The following is a 22,240-nucleotide window of genomic DNA, read 5'->3' as shown; positions in this document are numbered from 1 at the left end:
AGTCTTATTTTTAGCACTGTCAATTATGTGTAGAAATAAATAATGGTTGGACAGCTTCTACAAATTAAGACATAGACCAATTATAAAACAATGGAAAGGTTTCTAGTTTTGATACTGTCCGAAAAAAAATCTATTCCTAAGCAAGTCTGGCCCTCTGATTTTTTAAATCTGGTTTGTGATCATTTATTTTTCTGAAGAGAAGGCGATGAGCCTTCTGAGCCTGGCACAACCCGTCCACTATTTTGGGTCTAAGGCACGCCGGTTTCCCCATGATGTTTTCCTTCACACCACCCACAATCCCCCTCTTACAATTTTGTTGGTATTCTAGAATATGGGCCTAATACACATACGCAATAATCTCCCCCATTAACGCAGACTACAACCATTAATGAAAAAAATAAAAATGATCAGTACTAATCAGTGTTCGTTCGAATCGAATTTAATTAATTGACTCATTTGTCACAGTCATGACAGAGATAGTTAATCCATGAAGCCATGCTTTTAATTAGACATATGCAATTTCATACATCAAAAAACAATTATGATCAAAATTTGTGTTCGAGCAATTGTAAGTTTATCTGCATAATTCTTCTTTGTATAGTGCCATCTCCTATGGAAGTTGGGCGTTCATCATGGCTACATTAATATTGGATGCCTGTGTGTGTTATGTAAGCATTTGCATTCAAAATGAATTATCTCTTTTCAGGTTGGGGTCATGATATTTTTTGGATACTTCCTCGTATATATTGTTCGTTATAACCTAAGTGTTCATATAGTTGATATGGTGGAACTATCGAGGCAATTTATTATATATAATGACACTGATATTTTGAGGACTAAAGCGATATTAGTCAGGTCCCAGGTGAGTTTATATACCTTTACTCAAATGCCAAGCTCTTTTGCTGTGAGAGGATAAAGAGAGATCAGATCACCCACTGTACAAGTATGTACTTCATATTTTCTATGCTAAATAAAACTGACCTATAGTTGGTATTTATAGACCATAGCTGTGTATTGAGAATTTATTTATACGCAATTAAAAATAATGCAGAACTTAATAACTATTTGGAATTTCAGTATGGTATGGACTTACTTAATTGGAATGAAAATAAAATTGCCCTATTATTAGCAGCATATCACATCGGATATTGTATTTGTTTTCCAATATTCCACACTATTGGTGATAGGTAGGTTTCCCTGTATTGTAACTTTTAATTTTTTAACAAACGTTTTTTGACCTCTTTTAAAATTTAAAAAGTATAAAAATTAATTGCGTTCATCAATACTAAAAAAGATAAAACATGTGTGCGTGTACTAGTGTACACACGTAAGAAATGAAACTTCTTTATGACCTTATTTTTCGAAAAATTATCTACTATATGCAACTTTACAGAAATTATACAGTATAGTATACAGTTAAATAAGATAATGTTTAACAAAAGGCTTTTATTATCATAGACATGTATACAAATAATACAATTATTTCATTTTACCTTATTACTACTAAGATTATAACAGAATTTCATTAATTGTAATAGATTTCTTTACTTTAGAGATTACTACCATTGTTATCGTTATTATATATTTTTGTTATTAATGCCTTCGAATCAACCGTGGTTGGGACAAGAAAAAGATGGCGCGTTACCGAAAAATGTGATGGTAAATTGTTTTCCAACGCCGATAAAGAAATTTCACTTCAAAAATTTATTAATCTTTGAATTTTATTTAAACTGTTAATTATATTTATTTCTTCTTTAAAAGTACCTACTTGCGAGCCAGTTATTCTTTGCTCTCGTAGAAGTTAGTTCTCAACCTGGTTTGTTTACTGTACAAAATCTATATATTATAAGCTTGCCCTCATTAATACATATACGTATTATATCTCTCATACCTGGATTTTAGTTCTCATCCCTAGTGTGTCCGATTTTCTAATCGTGACAGACCATTATAGGAAATCGGCTAGAAAAATAAATTGATATTATTTGGTCATCCGTATTTTCTATAAGCGAGATACGGATATTATTATTTAATACCTTATACGGACTTCGAATAACCTTAAAGGTTTTCTATTATATTTTGGTATTTGTAATTTTATCTGTAACTATTTTATAAGTGTTTCCTTTAGTTTTGGACCTACGTGGGTTGTGGGAGTCGCTGGGATATCCTCGGGAGTGCTTAATTGTTTGGTGCCGTCAGCTGCATGCTTTAGCTTCTGGCTGTTCTTCATCTTGCGTATTTTAAATGGATTTTGTGCGGTTGGTCCTAAGTAATCAAAGTCAGAGTTAAAAATCATTTATTCATATAGGTACACAATGTACACTTATGGACGTCAAAAAAAGAAATAAACCTTAAATGCTTCTAATTTTACATTTACTGCCAGTTCTCAAATCAAGGGCGTAGAACGGAAGAAAAGAACTGGCAATAAACTCTCCGCCACCCTTTTTAATGGCCAAGTTTTTTGTTTTAAAAATAAGTGTAAAGTTAAAATATAATTTCGATCTTCACCACTTAATTTCCTATACAATACTTAAATATATTTTGGGTTGTTGTTGTTGGCCTAAAAAAAACACAAATGAAGCAACTGGTTCTGGCTTAACACAGAAAACGTTTAAAAGTTTATGAAAATATACAATTTACCATAATGTTTAAGATGATAATTGGGTGGTTATATATAAAATCGAAATATTATTGGTTTACCAAGAATTGGACTTATGGAAACCATGATTCAAAGGTTTGTCTTTGGATTTATGCCTGTAGCACCCGAAACGTCGGGTTATGTAGCTATTTTATTTACGCGTTTTTATTCCCTTTTAAAGAAATCAATTTAATTGGTTGCAATAATTTTATTTTCAGTAAATACTCAAATTCTAACCCAAATATTATTCAAATAAACGTCTTACAAAACACATTTTCATCATCATTTTTTAAATTGTGACCACCGGTGTGTTTAGGTTCTACCGAGAAGCGTCAACTGAAGGACATCAATGAAGTGTTTTAATTATTAGTACTATTACTTACGTTTAGATTGTAAAATTTCATTAGTATTTTGTAAGTTACTGCTGCTTTTATAACAAACTCGTTGTGCAGTGAGTCGATGTTTCAAGATTAAAGTTAGAAACTGGTTTGACGGTTCTTTAAATTTGATGATTCATGAAACGATTTAATATAAATGTTTCTTTTAATATTTAAGGGTGTACGGAAATAATTTACTCTCTCGTGAAGCGTTAGAAAAATCACCGAGAACGCAGCGAGTACAAAACGGAAAAAATACAGCCGTAACCGTTTAGTCTTCCCGTATCCTAGTAAAAGTGTTAGAACTTACCATTATATGCTAATTTATACGTATTTTTCTCTTGTTTCAGGGTGCGATGTTACCCAGTATGATTCAAGTTTTAAGGCACTGGGTCCCGCCAGTTGAGCGTCATTACTTTATCTGGGCTTATTGTGGTAGCTTATCAAAACTTTTACTTTAGGAAATAAGGGCATTCGTATAAAATACAATATTTATCACGTATATTATGAACGTACGCGATTTTATGTGACATTTTATGTCTGTTTCGCATTTGGAGTTAAAAACATATATATTTTTTTCAAATTTGTCGGATATATTTAACGCGAGACTTGATTATATTTCATTAATCGGGATAAGGGGGAAAAGTTGGCTAGAAATACTGATTTCTGTACTTAGATAAGCCGTGATATAATTGCAGTAGAGCAGTGCCCTAGTGGCTTAAGTGCGTGACTCTCATCTCTAAGGTACAGAAGATCAATTACCTATTTGCATTTTAGAAATAATTAATGATCACGAGCTACTTAGGCTCAGACGTTAATTGTATATACTTTAATAAGCAAAACTTAAAACGGACAAAATAATCAAATATTCAATATTCAATCTTAGTTTGCATTATGGCAATGTATAAGTATAATATATATATTATAGGTATAACAACGGGGACGTGTTCCACATTCCTTATTTGCGCGGCGGTTCAATATTATTACAAATGGTCAGTTGGTTTCTATGTTTGTGGTGCGATGCAAATATTATGGGCATCCGTTTGGCTCCTGGTTGTCAACGATTCACCCGACAGACATTCTTTTATATCAAAGGAGGAACAGAGCTATTTGCGGGACACCATCGGATCTGTTTTCACAATACATGTATGTTTTGGGTACCTTTATTATAAAATATATTTTATTGCATACATTTATAGCGTCCAAAAAACAAAGCATGCCGTTAGTAGACGTCATAGATTTTCCATATGTATGAAGTGACCTGATTCCACTACAAACAAGTTTAGTTTAATTCTTCAAAGAAGAATTCATCACTTTTTAATTTAGTATAAGTATCAATACAAACGTACGTTTATTTAATAAATAACAAACCACAAAAATAACTTTAACTAATAACTCAAACTCGCCCAAAAAAAATTAGAAAGAAGGTTCAAATTTTGTGTTTTATATAATGTTAATCATATTTTTAGCTGACAAATTCTCAAGCACCCTGGCAGATAATATTAAGATCTATACCATTTTGGACTGTTTGCATCCTTAATTTTGGATACGCATGGATAATTATTTCATTATGTCTTCATGGGCCAATTTATTATACGCTTATATTAGGTTATAGTATCTACGAGGTATGTTTTTATTTATAACAGATATATTCAATTTAGTAGATCCATAGCTTGATACTCAGAACACATATACACATAGATGATGATGCCTCTTTCATGATTCATATTTTAAGAGGTTAAGCTATGTTCTTTCCAAAATTTTATTATTATAGATGCAAGGAAAGGATTTTAATAATTTTCTAAGAAAATCAATGGTGGCCTATTGACATACTCAATCCTAAAGGCTTAAAGCGGGGATTAGCCTAAATCACTAATTGTAGATTTGATTTTACCTAAGTATGTGATGCTTGAATTACAAAACAATAAAGATGTATTTTCACTATAATTTCAATAGTCGACTCTAATTAAAAACAACATAATATAAATTCGAGTAGTATTATGGACCAAAAAAATATTTGGCCGAGAGCTGTTACTAGCGATTTAATTAAATATTGTATATTTTACGAGTTATTTAAATAAAAAGCATTTGGCATTGGCAACTTCAGGCATACGTTTGTTTCACTAGACCCTCGTGACTAGCGGCCGGGAGGGAGACGCGCGGGTGAATCATGAATGTTTCTAGCCCTATGCGTGCTCCTAATAGTCCTCATTTTTTATAGAACGGGGCGCAAACGGGCAGGAGTCTCACCTGATGTTAAGTGATACCCATGGACACTCTCAATGCCAGAGGGCTCGCGAGTACGTTGCTGAAAAGCCCCATAGTGTTCCATGCTGGCTATGTGCGCGTTGGTGGATAACCTTTTCTCTTCTATTCGAGCACGAAATTATTGTGCTCAGAGATATAAATCAAGCGATACAGTCGTTTATTAATAGTTACATAATCAATTTTGTAAAGATTTTAATTCCCGGAGAGAAGCAAAAGCAGGATAGGCTCTCAGGGTAAGCCTCAAAGGCGCGACTTAGCTCTATGTATGACTTCCCGTAAGACGAAAACGTATTATATTTTGTATAGTACCTACCGTCATTTACATACATTACTAATCTTTCATTGGAGTTCCATTTCTTAAAAGGCCGGCAACGCACTCGCAAGCTCTCTGGCAATGAGACTGTCCATGGGCGGCGGTATCACTTAACATCAGATGAGCCTCCTGCCCGTTTGCCCCCTATTTTATAAAAAAAAGTTAGAATGCTTTCTTTTTATATGACTTACAAATTTTCTGGTATATTTTTAAAATTTCAGGCATCCGCGCTGACAGCTCTACCATTTCTTTTAAGATTGATTTTGGGCACAATATCAATTCAAAGTTACTTCTGGTATAAACAAAACACAAATATCAAAAGAATAAAGCATATAAAGAAGTATTTTATAGTTGTTTGTAAGTGAATTTATTGAAATATAAGTAAACTCCGCATACCCCACTAAACATACATATTTTATAGGAAAATACCAGTGTTGCTTCTATCTTGGCCTCAGACTGTATCTGTTTCATAACTTTATTATATGCAAAAAGACACACTCACGATATTTTCTTTCGCCGTACAAGAGAAGGGAGAAATAATAAGGGTTGAAGTTTAAGCAAACGTGGTAGTTTAATTCACGGAATCCAATCAGTTACCAAGTAAATGCTGCCAACGCACTTGCAAGCCTTCTATAAATGTAAGGGCGGCGGTATCACTTAACATCAGATGAGCCTCCTGCCCGTTGGCGCACTGTTACATAAAAAATATCAGTCCAGGTTTCAAGTAATTTACAGTAATCATGGTGAGCAAGAGACAGTTTTTTTATCAAGTTTTTTTTTAATAAAACTTCTGTAAACATATGACAATTTATATGATTTTCAGCTCACGTAATCCCAGGTGTTTTGATATCAAGTGCATGGTTGGTACCAATAAACCCTGGGCCTGTTCTTCTGACCATCGCTGTAGCATTGACAGCTGCTGGAATGGATCTTACATTAGACATTTGTTACGTATGTTTCTTCGTTTGGTACAAGGGATATTTCTCGGGTCAATTTCTGGCATATATACGGAGGTTTGATCTACCTCACGTATGACTTGATAAATCAATGCAGAAAATATTCTTAAATTCGGTTAGAAATTATATTACAATTGGTGTAACGAGGATACAAGTATCAAAATAAAAAATCGCGTGGGAAAGCTTTTAAACTGAAGTAATTCCGGTTCAACTCAACTTAGGGTTCTTCAAGAAAGAGCGTACCAACTTTTTTTAAAGTCTGCAACACACTTGGGAGCCCTCTGGCAATGTGAGAGTCTATGCGCGGCGGAAAAAAATTAAATTATTCGTGGTGATAATTTTTTACGAAATCTATTACGTTCCTTATTAATATCTCTCCTTATTAACACTGACGCTATAATCCGGCAACGAACCCTCCATGGATTCGTCCACCACCACGGGCTCCTCAAGTGGCCGTTATTCTGTGACCCGCAGGAACGTTTCCCGTCTATAATGTCAGTATGTTTTCAGAAGCTGTCGCCAACCTATGTAAATTCGATAAATACAGTTATTAAAATTATCGGAAATTTTCCAGGGATAATTATACCGTTTTGTGTGGGAGAAGTGACGCATAGGTTTAAAGTAATATAACTTATTATAAAGGATTTAATGGAGGTGGTATGCTTTCAGGATAAGATTCAGAAACATGACTTAGCGATAGGTCTGACTCACAAAAATAATGTATTCGATGTTGACATACGGGAGTCATAGTTCTCACAGTCTCGTTTGTTAATCTTATCCAAAATCTAGTAGCACGGTAACTCAGTTTATAAAGGCAAGTTTGTGGTGTACACTTGTTGGCCATTTGTAATCTATATACACAGAAATAAAGGACTTGTCAAGTGTCGAAAGCCTCTAAAATTACAAGTACTTGATAAAGCATAGTGTTAAACAAGCTGAAAGTCTATTTTTTCCTGTTATCTTGACAATATATATAGAGGTAAAGTGTTATGTGTGTGTTGTGAATTGTAGGGGGTAACCTCTGTATCTAGTGGCTTGTGAGTGTAGCTATATTTTAACTGGAAAAATTCAAAGACTGTTTTGTGGTAGTCATATTTGCTAAGTCGAAGAAAAAACGCTGAAATGTTTCTAAGGTTCGCTATCTAAACGAGATATAATTCAGTTCTAGAAAAATTGCAATGAATATTTATTCTTTTATTTTATATAAACTGAGGTACTCGGTCACGTCTATCGTATCTAGAATATTTCATGAGCAAGGTTTAGGTAGATAAACGTTTATGGCTCACGGTTATCCGTGTAAAGCCGGGGCTAGTCGCTAGTTTTAATTAATGTTAAGTTTAGCAATAACCATACCCACCGTCAAATAAGTTTCAATACACACATATGAAACCTCTATGATTTTGCTTAAACTATGTCATGTATTCATGTATTTATTTGCATTCCATAACGTTACAAAAGACGTTTATGAGGCTTAAAGCTAGGTACAATATTATGGACCCTGTTAGGGCACAGCAAAGGAAGGCATTCCGAAACCTATATAACATAACTAATAGCAACACAATAAAAAATAGCACATAAAACTTCACACTCCAGGCTAGTACCAATTACATAGAATAACATTTTTTTATTTTTATTTATTTATTTAATTTTGTATATTTAGGGATTAATAATAATGAAATTAAGCTATATTTTTATCTTCTAGGTACTCATTAACGCTATAATAACATTTACGTATAAGAAGTTTTTTTAGTTTGTTTGTAAATATATGTATCTTTTTTTCATTTCTTAGTGTCTCCGGTAGTTTATTATAAATTTTGATTGACATGACTAGTGGGCTAGATGCATGTATTTGTAATCGGGAAGATGGTAGGTTTAGGCGTTTTTTGTGTCGAAGTGTATATCTTGTCTGTATGTCTTCGCGTGTGGTGTAAAATTCTTTGTGTGTATGGGCAAATTTACAGATTTCCAATATGTATAATGAGGGTAGAGTGATAATGTTTAGTTTTATGAAATGTGGTTTGCAGCTGTCTGTTTGTTCTATGTTAACTATGATCCGAATTAACATTTTTTGAGTTGTGAATAGTGCTGGTGCGTCGGTGCTATTTCCCCACATTATTACACCGTAGTTTAGCTATGCATGCGCATAGGCGTAGTAGGTAGTTAGAGCGGTTTTCAGGTTTTTAATTTCCCGGAAAGCATATAAAAATTTTGATAGTTTTGATTTTATTTTTTGTATGTGTGATTTCCAGTTTATGTTTGTGTCTATTGTTATACCTAGTAATGAAAATTCGTTAACTTGTTCTATTGTGTGGTTGTTAAAAGAGAAATTTAGAGAAAGTGGCTTTTTTTGACGGGGGTGGAATGCTATTGTTTTGGTTTTTTCAAAATTGATTTCAAGATTGTGTGCATTCATCCAGGTTATAGTTTTTGTTAGAATATTATTGAGTGTAGAGTGTATGTTAGTGATATCATGACAGGGGGCTATAATCGAAATATCATCAGCGAATAAAACACATGGACCAGGTCCTTCTATGGTTTTTGGAAGGTTGTTTATATAAATGAGAAAAAGAAGGCATCCAATAACGCTTCCTTGTGGTATTGAGGCTTTTATTGTTTTACTGTCAGAGCGGTAATTTTGGAGAATTTTTCTTTCATTATTATAAAATTCTATTTCTACTAATTGTTTTCTGTTTTCAAGATAGGACTTGAACCATTTGTTAGTTTTTCCGCGAATACCTATCCCATAGAGTTTATTTAACAATATTTCATATTGTACCTTGTCGTAGGCTTTAGTCATGTCTAGGAGCAGACCGATTGCGTATTCTTTATTATTTGTTATATTAAGAGCTTCCTGTATGAATTTATATACTGCTAAAGTTGTTGACCTGTTCTTTCGAAAACCATTTTGACATTCATTGAATATCCCACATTTCTCGCAGAAGGCGTACACCCGATCACACATTGTTTTCTCAAATATCTTTGATGCAGTCGAGAGAGAGATATTGGACGATAATTACTGGGGTCTGTTTTGTCGTTTTTCTTATGTAAGGGCTTCACTATTGCTATTTTGAGTTGATCAGGAAAAACACCTTCCTCGAAGGATTGATTTATCAATTTGTAGAATGGTAGAGTGAGTTCGTCTGCACATTTCCTGAGTAATTTTGGTGGGAGTTCGTCAATACCGTGGCAATTTTTGTATTTAAGATTTTTTTATTAAAATATTTATTTCATAAGGGTCTACAGGTCTGAGAAACATTGTGTTTTCGGAAGGAGAAAGTACGGGATTGCATTTTGGTCTACTTGTTTGTATTTGGCTTTCTTCGCCGATAGATGCAAAAAAGTTGTTGAAAATGTTAGCTACTTGTTTGGGTTCGGAAATTATTTTATCATTTGTTTGTAGTTTTAGATTATTTCGCTCTTTTTTTAATGTTTTATTGGTGCATTCATTAATTATACTCCATATTGTTTTTACTTTATTATTGGATTTGTTCATTTTGTTAATGTATTGTAGTTTTTTTGCCGTATTTACAACTTTCTTGTAACATTTTTTCATATTTTTTATAATAGTTTGTTATTATTGCGTTATTTGCATTTAGTGTAAGTATTTTTAATAATCTTTTACTTTCGCAGGATATTTTTATGCTTTTCGTCAACCAATGTTTCTTATGAATATTTTTTATTTTTATTCTTCGTATTGGTATGCTTTTATTTAGTACATTCATAAGCGTATCTTGAAATGCTTTATAGTTATCGTTAATATTATGATCTGTTGTTATAATATTGTTCCAATCTACAGTAATTAACGCGGACTTAAATTTTAATATGTTTCTATCGCTAAATGTGTAGAATGTTTCATGTGTGATGGACATTTTTGGTATGGTGATGTTTATTATGGTTGCGTTATGATCGGAAAAACCCAAATCTTCTACAGTTGTGGATGTTTTATTTGGGTGAAAGTGAGTCTAAGCATGTTGATGTGGTTTGAGTAGTACGTGTGGGTTTTTTTACATGTTGAGTATATTTAAATTCTAACATTAAATCTAGGAATTGACTAGTTTTTATATTGGTATCTAATATGTTTATGTTGAGATCTCCGCCTATAATTACATTACATTTGGAATACTTAGTGTTTATATAATTCAAGATAATATTTAATTGACTATGAAATATAACTTCTTCTCTCTTATTCCAATAAATCGTTAATAATAATATATTTTCCTTAGGTAATTCTACTGCACATAATTGTAGTATATAATCTATGGACATATTGGTAATATCGTTTCTTACAATATACTCGAAATGGTCTTGGAGTAGGATGCAGACGCCACCACCTCCGCGCGTACTTCTACAATATGATGCTGCGATGTTATATCCGCTGAATTGAATCATACTGATTTTTTGCTTTGTTAACCATGTTTCTGATATACATATTGCGTTGAAAATAGGGGTTTGTTTGTGGGGGTTTTAACAATTAAACTGGTCGTAAGGTTATTTATAAAGACTTGAATTGAACCAAATACGGAACCACTCTTGCTTAGTACAGTGCCGATAGTTACAATTCACATTTAATCTCGATTTTCCCAGAATACAATAACAGTGTGGAGGTATGTGTGGTCTTTCCATGGGTCAATGCTTCTAATTTGTGGCTGCATATTTCTATTATGGGGTGACACTAAAACACAATTATGGAATAATATACGTCACAGGTGGTAATACTAACAAAATTTTACAATACAACTCTTGACTATGAATTTAAATGTTATTTAATTTCAGGCCTCATCGCAAAACACGGTTAATAATACCTCCCCGTATGTCAAATATATCCGAAGTTGATGAAGATGTAAATTCGTAAGTTTGATCTCTATAATTTATAAAAATAGGTTTAATACTAGAGACTTGCGGACGACTGCAGGCATATAGATTATCTTTAGCCCATGTAGTACATTTATGAAATATTTTTAATTATAACTATAGAGATAATATAATTGTATTTTTCATAGGATTCGTACATCTACACCCAAACGATCCATTTTACAACTAGTGTCTTCGAAATAAATCTACACCGGACCTTTATTTCGATAAATAAAATCTATGAAACGTACATAATAAATAACTACGCCATTAACAAAGCATTTTAAATTTCGTAGTAATAATGTAAGCGGTTGTTGTATTATTTATTTGTCACCTACCATTATATGAATGCTTCATATGTTAAATTTTATCAGTAAATTGTACGAATATAAAAGCACTACGCATTGAGATACAAGAAACGAAGAAGAAACGTCGAGAACTGAGAAGCCGATGCTTGACTTTTTTGTCAAAAAAAATTGCTGATTATCGGCGGTATGGCGGCCATTTGGGACTGTCTGAAAAGTATGGCATAGGTATTTTGATAAATAGCTGCATGACAATAATTAAATAGGCAAAAATTAAAAAAAGTCTGGTACAAATGGTTGATTTTTATTTATTTAACGCATTCGCGTCGGTATGGCGGGCTATAATTAGTAATACCGGAGAAGTATGGCATGACACTGCCACCTCTTTTTTTTAATGGACTATCGGAAAATACTTGAATTTTGTGTAACAATTCGTTTGACACTCGTAATTAATCCGACAAGTTCGAATAACGCCCACGTGATTTGGCTGCCGGTATCAGCGCTATGACCATCACTTTTCTTTTTTTCATTGCATAATAAGACTCCTGAACCTGAACCGCCATACTGGTGCAAATGACCCTATATTTTGTATCACTATCTCCCGGTCTATATAGTTAATATACTAAATAGACTTTCATATATATAAAAAAACGCAATAATCTGTAAACCTGCAAACTATACTAAACTATAATTATGATAAAGTTTAGTATACTTAATATAACTTCGGTGTTTATACAGGTTACATTATAGAGAAATTGTAAATTTCAAAAATTTATTTGATATTACCAAAATTTACTAATAATGATCACACTGTGAAACCCTTAATAAAACCTTTTTTATCTGTGGGACGGACTTTAAGAGACAAAACACGTAATCTGTGATTATGAGTACCATAGAGTAAGTTACAAGTTGTAAGTTACAAGTTGTACATAATACATATGTCAAATAATCAAATATTTATTGGAATTTGGAACTGTGTTTTAGAAATTGGGCTGTATAATTTTGTAGATTGTGTTTGATAGTTTTGTGAGTTTTTCTTGCCATGCCAAGAAGTATTATAGAATACTTTGCGGAAAATGAAAAAAGTAAATGTGGATATTGCAAGAAGCCTGCTTCAAATTATAGCCATGGTATTTGAATAACAGTTGCATACTATTCTAAATAAAAAATTTGAAATGTCTAGTAATATGGAAACTAATGCGTATTTTACAGGTTTATGGGCCCATTCAATGTCCGTTTCTGACTACCAAGACCTCATAGACAGAGGATGGAGACGATCAGGAAAATATTGTTACAAACCAACCTTAGATATTATTTGCTGCCCAATGTATACTATTAGGTTTGCATATCTTTGCTATAACATAGGTTTCAATTTTTTTATTCAATATTAATTTATACCTAAACCTATTTATTAAAGATGCAGAGCTTTAGAATTCAAAGCATCCAAATCACAGAAGAAAGTATTAAAGAGATTTAATAAATATTTAATTGGTGAATATGAGCTTGTGACTGCTGAAAGGAAAGCATCAGGTTTAAGTGAGGATATGAATATAGATGAATCTGGCGGAGAACTTTTTGTTAAAAGTAAACAGGAGCCACTTAAAATTGATATTGAGGCAGACCTAAAGTATATTGACAGCCCAGATGATAGTAATTGCGAAGGTAATTATCCAAGAATCATTAGGATATTACAAAAAGGCTTAATTAATATGTATCTTGGTTACATACCATTCTTTAAGTATATTTATAATGTTTCATCTGTCAATTTACTATTTCAGATACTGTACAACCATCTAATTCAAATCATATATCAGGGTCAGATAAAATCAAAGTAAACAGTAATACAGGTTAGTAGGCAGGACAGAAAAAAATATTTGATCAACAGTTTTCTTCTATTAAATGGTATATGCAATTTTTTTGACAGAAGACATGACAGTAAAATCACATCATTCAAGTCTAAAACTTGTGTAAACCTGAAACTACACTACACTTATTTCAGAAATTAGATCAGTAAAATTTAATCATTTTGTCTTTGGAGTATCAATTTTATTATATAAAATTAAACCTTTTTTATTTTAGAGCAGGGTCCTGATCCTAACAAACCTTCTTGTAAAAAAGCTAAACAGATGAGAATAGAACGTAAATTAGAAAAACTTAAAGCCCAAGGGAAAGAGATGAATGTTCTCTTGAATACTAAAAGTAAAGAGAAACAACTTGAAGATTTTATTAAAGATCTGCCAGAGGAAACTAAAAATAATTTAGAGGTATGGTGGAGGTGGTAATTATTTAACTTGAATAAGAGAACAATCCTAGGGCTATATATAAAAAGCAAAACTATATAAATAGCCATTAGTCATCCTTTACCTGTACATCAGAATTCTACTCTTTTCTGCATATTATTTATTTTATATTAAATAAAAGGTGTGAAATACTAAGTGCCTCTACAACTACTAACACCCATGACCCCTTCTGTCATATCATTGCTAAACCGATTTTTCAAATTTATGAAAAGGATAAAAATAGTATTAAAACATAGGAGAATGTTCCAACCATTGGTTGTTTGTACTTTATAACCTTTTTTATTTGTACTTTATAGATTAAATTAGTTAGAACAACTTCATCAAGTGCGGAATGGAGAGCAACAGCTAACGAAACACATGCAGTGTATGTCAAATACCAAATGGCTATTCATGGAGACACTCTAGAGAAATGTACTGAACCAAAGTTTAGAGAATTCCTTGTGCAGAGTCCATTAGTGGTAATTATTTGTTTCTGGTTATGTAGTTATGGGACAGGAGCAGCCTGATCCGTCCTTGCAAACACAATTGTCTTAATGTGTTAGCCGTTGATATATCTCACTTGTAGATAATGTAGCGTTCTATTAAGTAAAATCTTTACTCCTTATAATAACAGTATAGAAGAATAGCAATAAACAAATTTAATATTATGTAATATATCATATCACTTCGAAACTGTGAACTATTTTATCAATACTATATGTGTGTTATTTGAATATGTATTGATGTATATCACAGTTGTAGTTGGTATTCTGTTTTGTACTTCAAATATTTCAAATTTTTCGTCGTAAATTTGTCAAAGGAAATGTTAAGTCTCCGCTCTCAAGTAAATATTTAGTAATAAACATTGTCACATATTTAACCCATAATTTTTTTTAGGAGGAATACTCCGAAGTGGGTCCACCTTGCGGCTATGGTTCCTTTCACCAACAATACAGGTTAAATGGCAAAATAATAGCAGTTGGTGTACTGGATATATTGCCCAAATGTGTTTCTTCTGTATATTTCTTCTATGATCCACAATATACAAACCTCACTATGGGCACTTATGGAACATTGAGGTAGTCTTTATGATTAAAATCTCCGTTACTTTTGTTCTAATATCCTATATACATTTAAACAGTTCTCTTATCATTTAAAACTATTTGAAGGAGATAAAAAGTAGTATATTAGTAGTAATCTCAGGATATGAAACATTTTTTTCAGAGAGATTGAATTTACGCGTCATCTCCATTTAATATGCCCTGAACTAAAGTACTATTACATGGGCTTCTACATACACTCATGTAAAAAAATGAGATATAAAGGCGCATACACACCGTCGGACCTTCTATGCCCTGAGACCTACAATTGGTTCCCAATAAAGGACTGTATACCCAAATTAGAACAATCCCCATACTCAAGACTTGATCCGGACTTGAGAAGAGTTGATGGAAATATGCCAAGTGATAGTGATATTAATTTTATTCCGGTTCTGTGTAAAAGTCAATTGTTGTCATATAAGGTGTATCGGAAGAAAGAGGGGAAGAGGAATGATGATGCTCAAGAAATATTGCAGTATGCAAATTTGGTTGGTGCAAAGTCTGCTAAAAGTTTGATTTTGGTTAGGTAATTCATTTATTAGTTAACATTATGTGGGTACTTAACATATTAGTTAATTCATTCATTCAGTGCATATAAAAAATAGCGATAGCTAAATATTAAAAAAAATGTGTGTGATTTTTCTCCTTTCCTTTTTGTTAAAAAGATACAATTGTTTGTCAAGTGTGGCGAAATCATGCTTTATTTAAAACCTTTTAAACGGTTTTTTTATTACTTAAACAAAAGCTGGTCTCAAAGTTAAAATATTATTCATCATTTTTATAATTGAAATGTACCAATTTTTATCTCTATAATAATTTGATTTTATCAGTGATGTAAACAAAATTCTTTCTTTCTTAAAGTCCGCATATGAATATGCATGGTTACAGTTTTTTTTAAACTACTAACAATCTTTAAAAATCACTTCCATTGAGTTTGTCACAGAGGAGGTTCTTACTTTCTTCGAGGCATTTGGTCAATAACTTTTATTAAATTTCTGTACTGTTTTATCATCATCTGATAATTTTAGTTTTAATATTAATAAAACTAGTAGAACTAGCATTTCTTTACCCACCAATAAAACTATAAGTTCATATACCTGTATAAATATAACTTAGTATAGTAAATAAATATTTCTTCTCATTCTTGAACATGCTAAGCACATATCCCAATTCTCATTTAAGTCAAAATGGTGCCAATGCAGTAACAAGGAGGGGGTTATTGAACTCTCTTGGGGCTTGGATCACACTATTTGATATTACGAAATGTATATAAGATTATGTTATATAACGATCCAAACTTACTTAGTTTACAATATAAACACTCAACAGTAAAAAATTACTGTGTGTTGCTCACGCGAGTTCTAGATCGACATCTGGTACCTCAAAGTTACGATATTTTGTCACGTGTTAATATGTTTGGGTTTTCATATAATAAAATCAAAATCCTGTCTCCGTTAACTTAAACATCAGCCTTCGGAGCGTATTTTCATTTAAAATATTGATTTTATTCTAACATTTAAAGTATTTTACATATAGTGGATATTATAATATACTTATAATATCTAGTTTGTATTAGCTATATCGTGTATTCTTAGATTAACTCAAAACTTCTCCAAAATGTTTCATTTCATTGTCACTGTCTATTTTTTATTATTAAAATAAATTATTGCTTTGAGCAACTATGTATTAAACGTTTTATTGAATATTTTCTTACATAATCTTGCTTTTAATTGAGTGACAGTTGAGGCTTATAATCGCATAATCATGAGTAAACTAAAATTTAATTGTAGTCTGTTGTTATTAAAATTGCTGATTTAAAATCAGTTAAAACACCTTTGTTTTATTTATAATTCTATCAGTGTGAAGTATTTCTATTGACGAGAGACTTGAGATATACTTTGGATACCGCCCTGGATGGCTGACTGAAGTACTGGAGAAGGCTCGCTCGCTATAGGAAGTAAGAAAGACTACAGATATCTATGTAAAAGACGAATTAAAAAACATTACCGTTCATCTGTATTTTTTCGATGGACACATTTAGAGCTGCTTGGATAAAAGATCCCAGTGACTATATTAGGTCTGGGCCGAATGTTTCGTGATCACTTTTTTTTAAAGAAAGATGATCATCGTTCTATGCCTGACATACGCCGTCGACTTTTTGGGTCTAAAGCATGCCAGTTTCCTGACGATTTATTCCTTCATCGTACCATCGTGTGTCGCACATAGTAAGTCTATTGGTGATTCAGCCGGGGATACTTTGACCTCAGGTTAAGAACCGCACGTTGAAATCACTAGGCCAACACTGTCTTTTTTAAATGGTTCTAAAAAATTAACATTGGTCATGATTAAACTTATACTTTAACATTTATTCGTTAAATTTGTAGTTTATTTTTTTAATTAATATATGTATTTCCTAATGAATCGTTAGCATTATTGTTGATATTTACGTCAAATATCCTTCATTAATATGCACTAAAATAAGGTTAAATGCATCTCACATAGGGCGATAATTAGAAACGAGTCTTAGCTAAATTTCTGCTAAAGTTTCCTTTCTGACTGAGTGGTCATAAAATATAGGTAGCCAAATAAATACAAAAACATCTTAAGAACGATTCTAACAATATCCGATTTTCGGGAAGTTTCGATTTCGATTGTACCTGTAGTGAAATTACCTGAATGTTTACTGATCGTATCAAAAAGCAAGAACGTGGTATAAGTTTGTTAGGTAGGTACTTACTCGGCAATGAAAATTCTTTTACCAGTTAAAATATCAGTACCTATTTGAGGAGAGCAGATGGTATTACTTCAACCTAAAGGGAGCATTTTCCAATTCTAATTGGAGTGGTCAGCCCGCCGTGTTCGAGTTTTTGTGTATGCACTTAGACCGCCATCGTACAGCATTGTAGATGTTATTTCCGGTTGACTTTTGCCTATGTCTATTTCAGTGTGGTTACGAACGTTATAGGCGATGTTTAGGTTTTCCCTCTTCCATGCTAATGTATTCGACGGGTAGAAACCATTTGGAGTGGCAGCCGTATATAAAAAATATATTGTTAATGTTCATTGATTGAAACCAGTCGCATTGAAAAAGCAAGGGCAGTGTCATTTCCGTTCAAAACAAGCTTAGCCTAGATATATACCCCACCTACTTGTTCGATTTATTCGAATTAATGTATAACTATGCTACATAAATATTAGTTTTAGTTTTCTATTAAATTTTTTCTTTATGAGAAATATTCATAAAGAATATATAATTTTTGTTTGAGAGAGAGTTGCTATATAATTAAACATTAATTGCCATCGTCATCATATGATACATGTCGAATATAGGAATAAATATTTACCTTTAATGAGATTTTAAATTGGTTATAAAATGTTGAAATTCTGTTAGTTATATATAGGCTTTTAGGTTTATTTAGTTGGGTTTTAGTAAATATTAAATAAAGTAAACATTAAAAACCCAATTAAATAAACATAAAAGCATATAACTAACAGAATTTTAACGTAGCTAGTATTTTTTTATATTTGGCACACTACTACATTGGTAAAAGAATTAAGATTTTTAATGTGACAAGCACTTAAAGACACATGACATACACATAGAGATCATTCAAATACCAATAAAAAAACTAAACAAAAATCGATTTTAAAGTGTGAGGGGAGCAACTATGGATATCCAGCCCTAGCTCGTTTATCAAAATGCTTAATCTGGATAACGGTGAGCTTTGACCTTGACTTTGACTTTGACGTTCTACGGAAAGGAGGGACAAATGGTATAGTTGGATGGGTACACGAAATTTAAATTTAGATAGAAGGCTCGGGCAATCAATATCAATTTATTTTCTGCGTTACATACTGGTTACATGAAAAATTAACTAATTAATAATTTGAAGTGAGGTAATTGGGAACACCTAACTCATTAGCAACATTAACGAAAAATAATAAATCAACATTTTTGAAAATAAAGTTCAACATTAACATAACATTGTGATTATTATTTACCTGATATCGTACGGGATAGTTGAGATCAGTCTGCGGGTAAAATTTAGGAATGCCGAACGATATAATTATAAACCACGTAACAAACTTTTTATAGGTACTACAATTATTATGTTTGGCAGAAATGATTAACGGATTATTGGATTGATCGGAAGTAGATTGATCGTGTGCCCAGTTCTTACAGTTAGCGTACATATTCTTCTCTAGGTGGAGATTCATATTTTTAAAATATATATTCTGCAGCAAAAGTACTGTATAAATAAAGTAGGTACTCCTCTAAATTTTCATTTTCATCTATCATCATCTTCATTTGTGGCTTTCTTGGAGTTAGTGGTCTTTCTTTTTTTATTTTCTTCTCCACTTGTCTGTTCTGTTTTTCCTCTAGTTGTTATTTCATAGATGTGCTATATAAAATCTGGGATTTTTTTGATACCTCGATTAGAAGTTACTTTTTTAGGAATAACATGTACATTGGTAATTTCAGTAAAAAGCACAGGAGTGGATGGAGAAGGTGTATTAATTGTCACATAAATATCAGTTCAACTTCTTGTTTTTCATGTATCCACCACATGCACCACAACAAGTGCTGCATTACCAAAACCTCAAAGTGTGATCGATTAGCCACCCGTGCATGAGAAGGAAGTCTTCAATCATATCAGGAAACTCAGAACAGATAATAGTCCGGGCCCTGACGGATTACAAAATGAAGCTTTAAAAGCTGGTGCTACCCTACTAACTAGCCCCCTTACGTACTTGTTCTACGAGATTATCGATAGATAGATAATCGATATCTCTCGCTCCAGATATTTTACAACGGACCATATATATGTACTGCAACAAATAATTGAGAAATTGAGGGAGTTTAACAAGCCACTTTACATCGCTTTTATCGACTATGCCAAAGTGATTGACACAATTTACCATTCGGGAAGCTCCAAATAAATGTCACATAAACAAGAACTATGTTAGAGTTCTAAAAAATATCTACGAGGGTAGCGTAAGCAAAGTCAAACTAGAATCACGAGGCCTGCAGGTGGATTGGAAGAAGCGTGAGACAAGGAGACCCCCTCTCATCCAAGCTGTTCATAATGATACTTCAACAAATTTTCGAAAACCTGGCAACCTGACTGGCCTAACTGGCAGTCGGAAGGGATAAGAGTTAACCAGGATCGTCTTACACACCTCAGATTCGCGGACGATATTGTCTTATTCGCTGAAACAGGTAAGGGACTAGAAAATATGATATTACCTTAAACCAAGAAAGCGAAAAAGTAGGCCTTAAAATGAACGAGAATAAAACTAAAATAACGACAAATTGTGCGGTTGCTACACACAAACACACAATATACCTTAACGGAAAACCTCTGGAATATGCAAAAAAATACAAATACCTGGGTAAACAATTATCATTCGAAGATAAAAATGAAGAACTTGAGGTAGAGAGGCGAATTAACATCAGCTGGAAAACATCTTGATCATGGAGGAAATCTTAAAAAGGCAATTTCCCCTTCACCTCAAGAAAATTGTCTTGGACACTTGTATCTTACCTACCCTTACATACGGCTGCCAAACATGGACTTACAATACAAAAATAAAAACCAAACTAGTAGCATGCCAGAAAGCAATGGAAAGAAGCGTACTGAAAATAAGACAACTACATAAAATTAAAAGCGAAAAATAAGACGAAAAACAAAAGTGATAGATGCCTTATAAAGATACAATATGTCCTAAAACAGAAGTGGCAATGGGCGGGGCATATAGCAAGATATACAGAAAAAACGTGGACTTTAAAGATAACTGTATGGAAAGGACGGAAAGGAGAAGAGGACGCCTCAAAAAAAGGTTGATAGAAGAAATAGAAGCGGTAACAAGAAGCGAATGGAGAAAGAAAGCCATGGACAAAGTCAGTTTTAAAAAGCTGGAGGAGGCCTTTACCCGCGAAGGGGTTCCGATCTACGGTACTGAACTTAGCTAAGATATAGGATATATAGGTTAACTAGACTAAATGAAATAATGTATAAAATCTAAACTGTATATTATCTTTCACGATTGGGAATTAAACGGGCTTTATTATTATTATTTACATATTAGTTCGATTTTTAAGAGCAGAAGTAAAAGTCTCAATACCAGGGCATGTATCATTACTTAACATTAGGTGGGACTGCTGGTCGTTTGCCAAAAAAAATACTTTTCAAAAAACAAAAACAAATCCAAACAAACAACAAAATCGCAACATTTCTATTAAAAAATGAATTTGAGTTCAAATGAAGGAAGTTTTATAATAAGATCGAACGTTATCCTCATAATAACTCGTACGTAGAATGCATTAGTACGTTATAACTAATCAGTAATATGAAATCAGATTACTCAGTATACTTGAATAATATTACGTATCTATTATACCATAACAATGACAGTAAAGCAATTCTCTTAACAATTACAGCACAATGCTCTGGTCGTTCTGAGAGGCGTTCACCGTAATTGTACTCTATGAATTAAAGATAATTTTAGTATTACATAATTCCTATTTACACCAATTAATTTGTTATGTATTATTCATTGTTTGTGTGAATCGCTAAATTGGATTGCAGACTAATTCCATTCAGAGCCATACTCAAAGTCGTTCATTAAGATTTAACTGATGGTTGACATTTAGTTAAAACATAACTACTAAACAAAATTTGAGTAGATTTATATTTAAATAAAACTTCTTTAATCGAAAGATGTAACACACAATAGTGGTAATAAGCGAAAGACTCGTCTTGTAAATGGGTGTTATTTAAGAAATGTTTAGAAGGAAAACTAAATAAACATTTTCTCCTATAACAATTTTTTTTACACGAGCCTTCGTTTCTCCTCATCCATTGATAGTACCGTAACATGGATTCATGACCCATCAGGTGCTTTTTTGTTTATAAGTAATTCTACAGATAACAAATATCTATATTATAAAGCAATCAACATTAACAAACAACTACAACCAAAGTACATTAATGAACAAAAAAAAGACTGTTAAACAAACGACAATTAACACTGAATATATTTATAAATAAAATCTAAATTGTTACTGATAAACAACGTCATTATAGCCGTTTCTTGAATTATTTGCTCACATCCTTTTTGGTAAGGTGCAAAATATCAATATCTTCATAATTAG

At 32.5% G+C, this 22,240-nt stretch overlaps 2 protein-coding genes across 10 annotated transcripts; both read left to right on the top strand.

Moving 5' to 3' along the window:
* Nucleotides 1-478: 478 nt before the first annotated feature.
* Nucleotides 479-11,955, top strand: LOC123713765 (sialin-like). 9 transcript variants are annotated; one of them, XM_045667598.1, is made up of 13 exons: nt 479-568; nt 707-862; nt 1,078-1,187; nt 2,126-2,255; nt 3,363-3,447; nt 3,941-4,158; nt 4,482-4,637; nt 5,815-5,950; nt 6,417-6,544; nt 7,063-7,170; nt 11,134-11,255; nt 11,323-11,397; nt 11,550-11,955. In XM_045667598.1, exons 1-13 carry the CDS (start codon nt 542-544, stop codon nt 11,602-11,604), a joined length of 1,506 nt encoding a protein of 501 aa, XP_045523554.1. In that variant the 5' UTR covers nt 479-541; the 3' UTR covers nt 11,605-11,955. The 9 variants fall into 9 exon arrangements, with proteins under 9 accessions (XP_045523554.1, XP_045523553.1, XP_045523555.1 ...); XM_045667597.1 differs by having other exon boundaries at nt 7,060-7,170; nt 11,550-11,949; XM_045667599.1 differs by lacking the exon at nt 7,063-7,170 and having other exon boundaries at nt 11,550-11,949.
* Nucleotides 11,956-12,655: 700 nt separating this feature from the next.
* Nucleotides 12,656-16,862, top strand: LOC123713513 (arginyl-tRNA--protein transferase 1). The gene is made up of 8 exons (XM_045667220.1): nt 12,656-12,835; nt 12,918-13,044; nt 13,123-13,367; nt 13,484-13,552; nt 13,785-13,969; nt 14,302-14,463; nt 14,882-15,063; nt 15,209-16,862. Exons 1-8 carry the CDS (start codon nt 12,748-12,750, stop codon nt 15,612-15,614), a joined length of 1,464 nt encoding a protein of 487 aa, XP_045523176.1. The 5' UTR covers nt 12,656-12,747; the 3' UTR covers nt 15,615-16,862.
* Nucleotides 16,863-22,240: the final 5,378 nt, after the last annotated feature.

Source organism: Pieris brassicae, chromosome 8 (assembly GCF_905147105.1).
Source record: "Pieris brassicae chromosome 8, ilPieBrab1.1, whole genome shotgun sequence".
Classification (NCBI taxonomy): Eukaryota; Metazoa; Arthropoda; class Insecta; order Lepidoptera; family Pieridae; genus Pieris; species Pieris brassicae.
The sequence above is the reverse complement of the archived record's forward strand: the minus strand, read 5'-3'. Positions and strand labels throughout refer to the sequence as shown.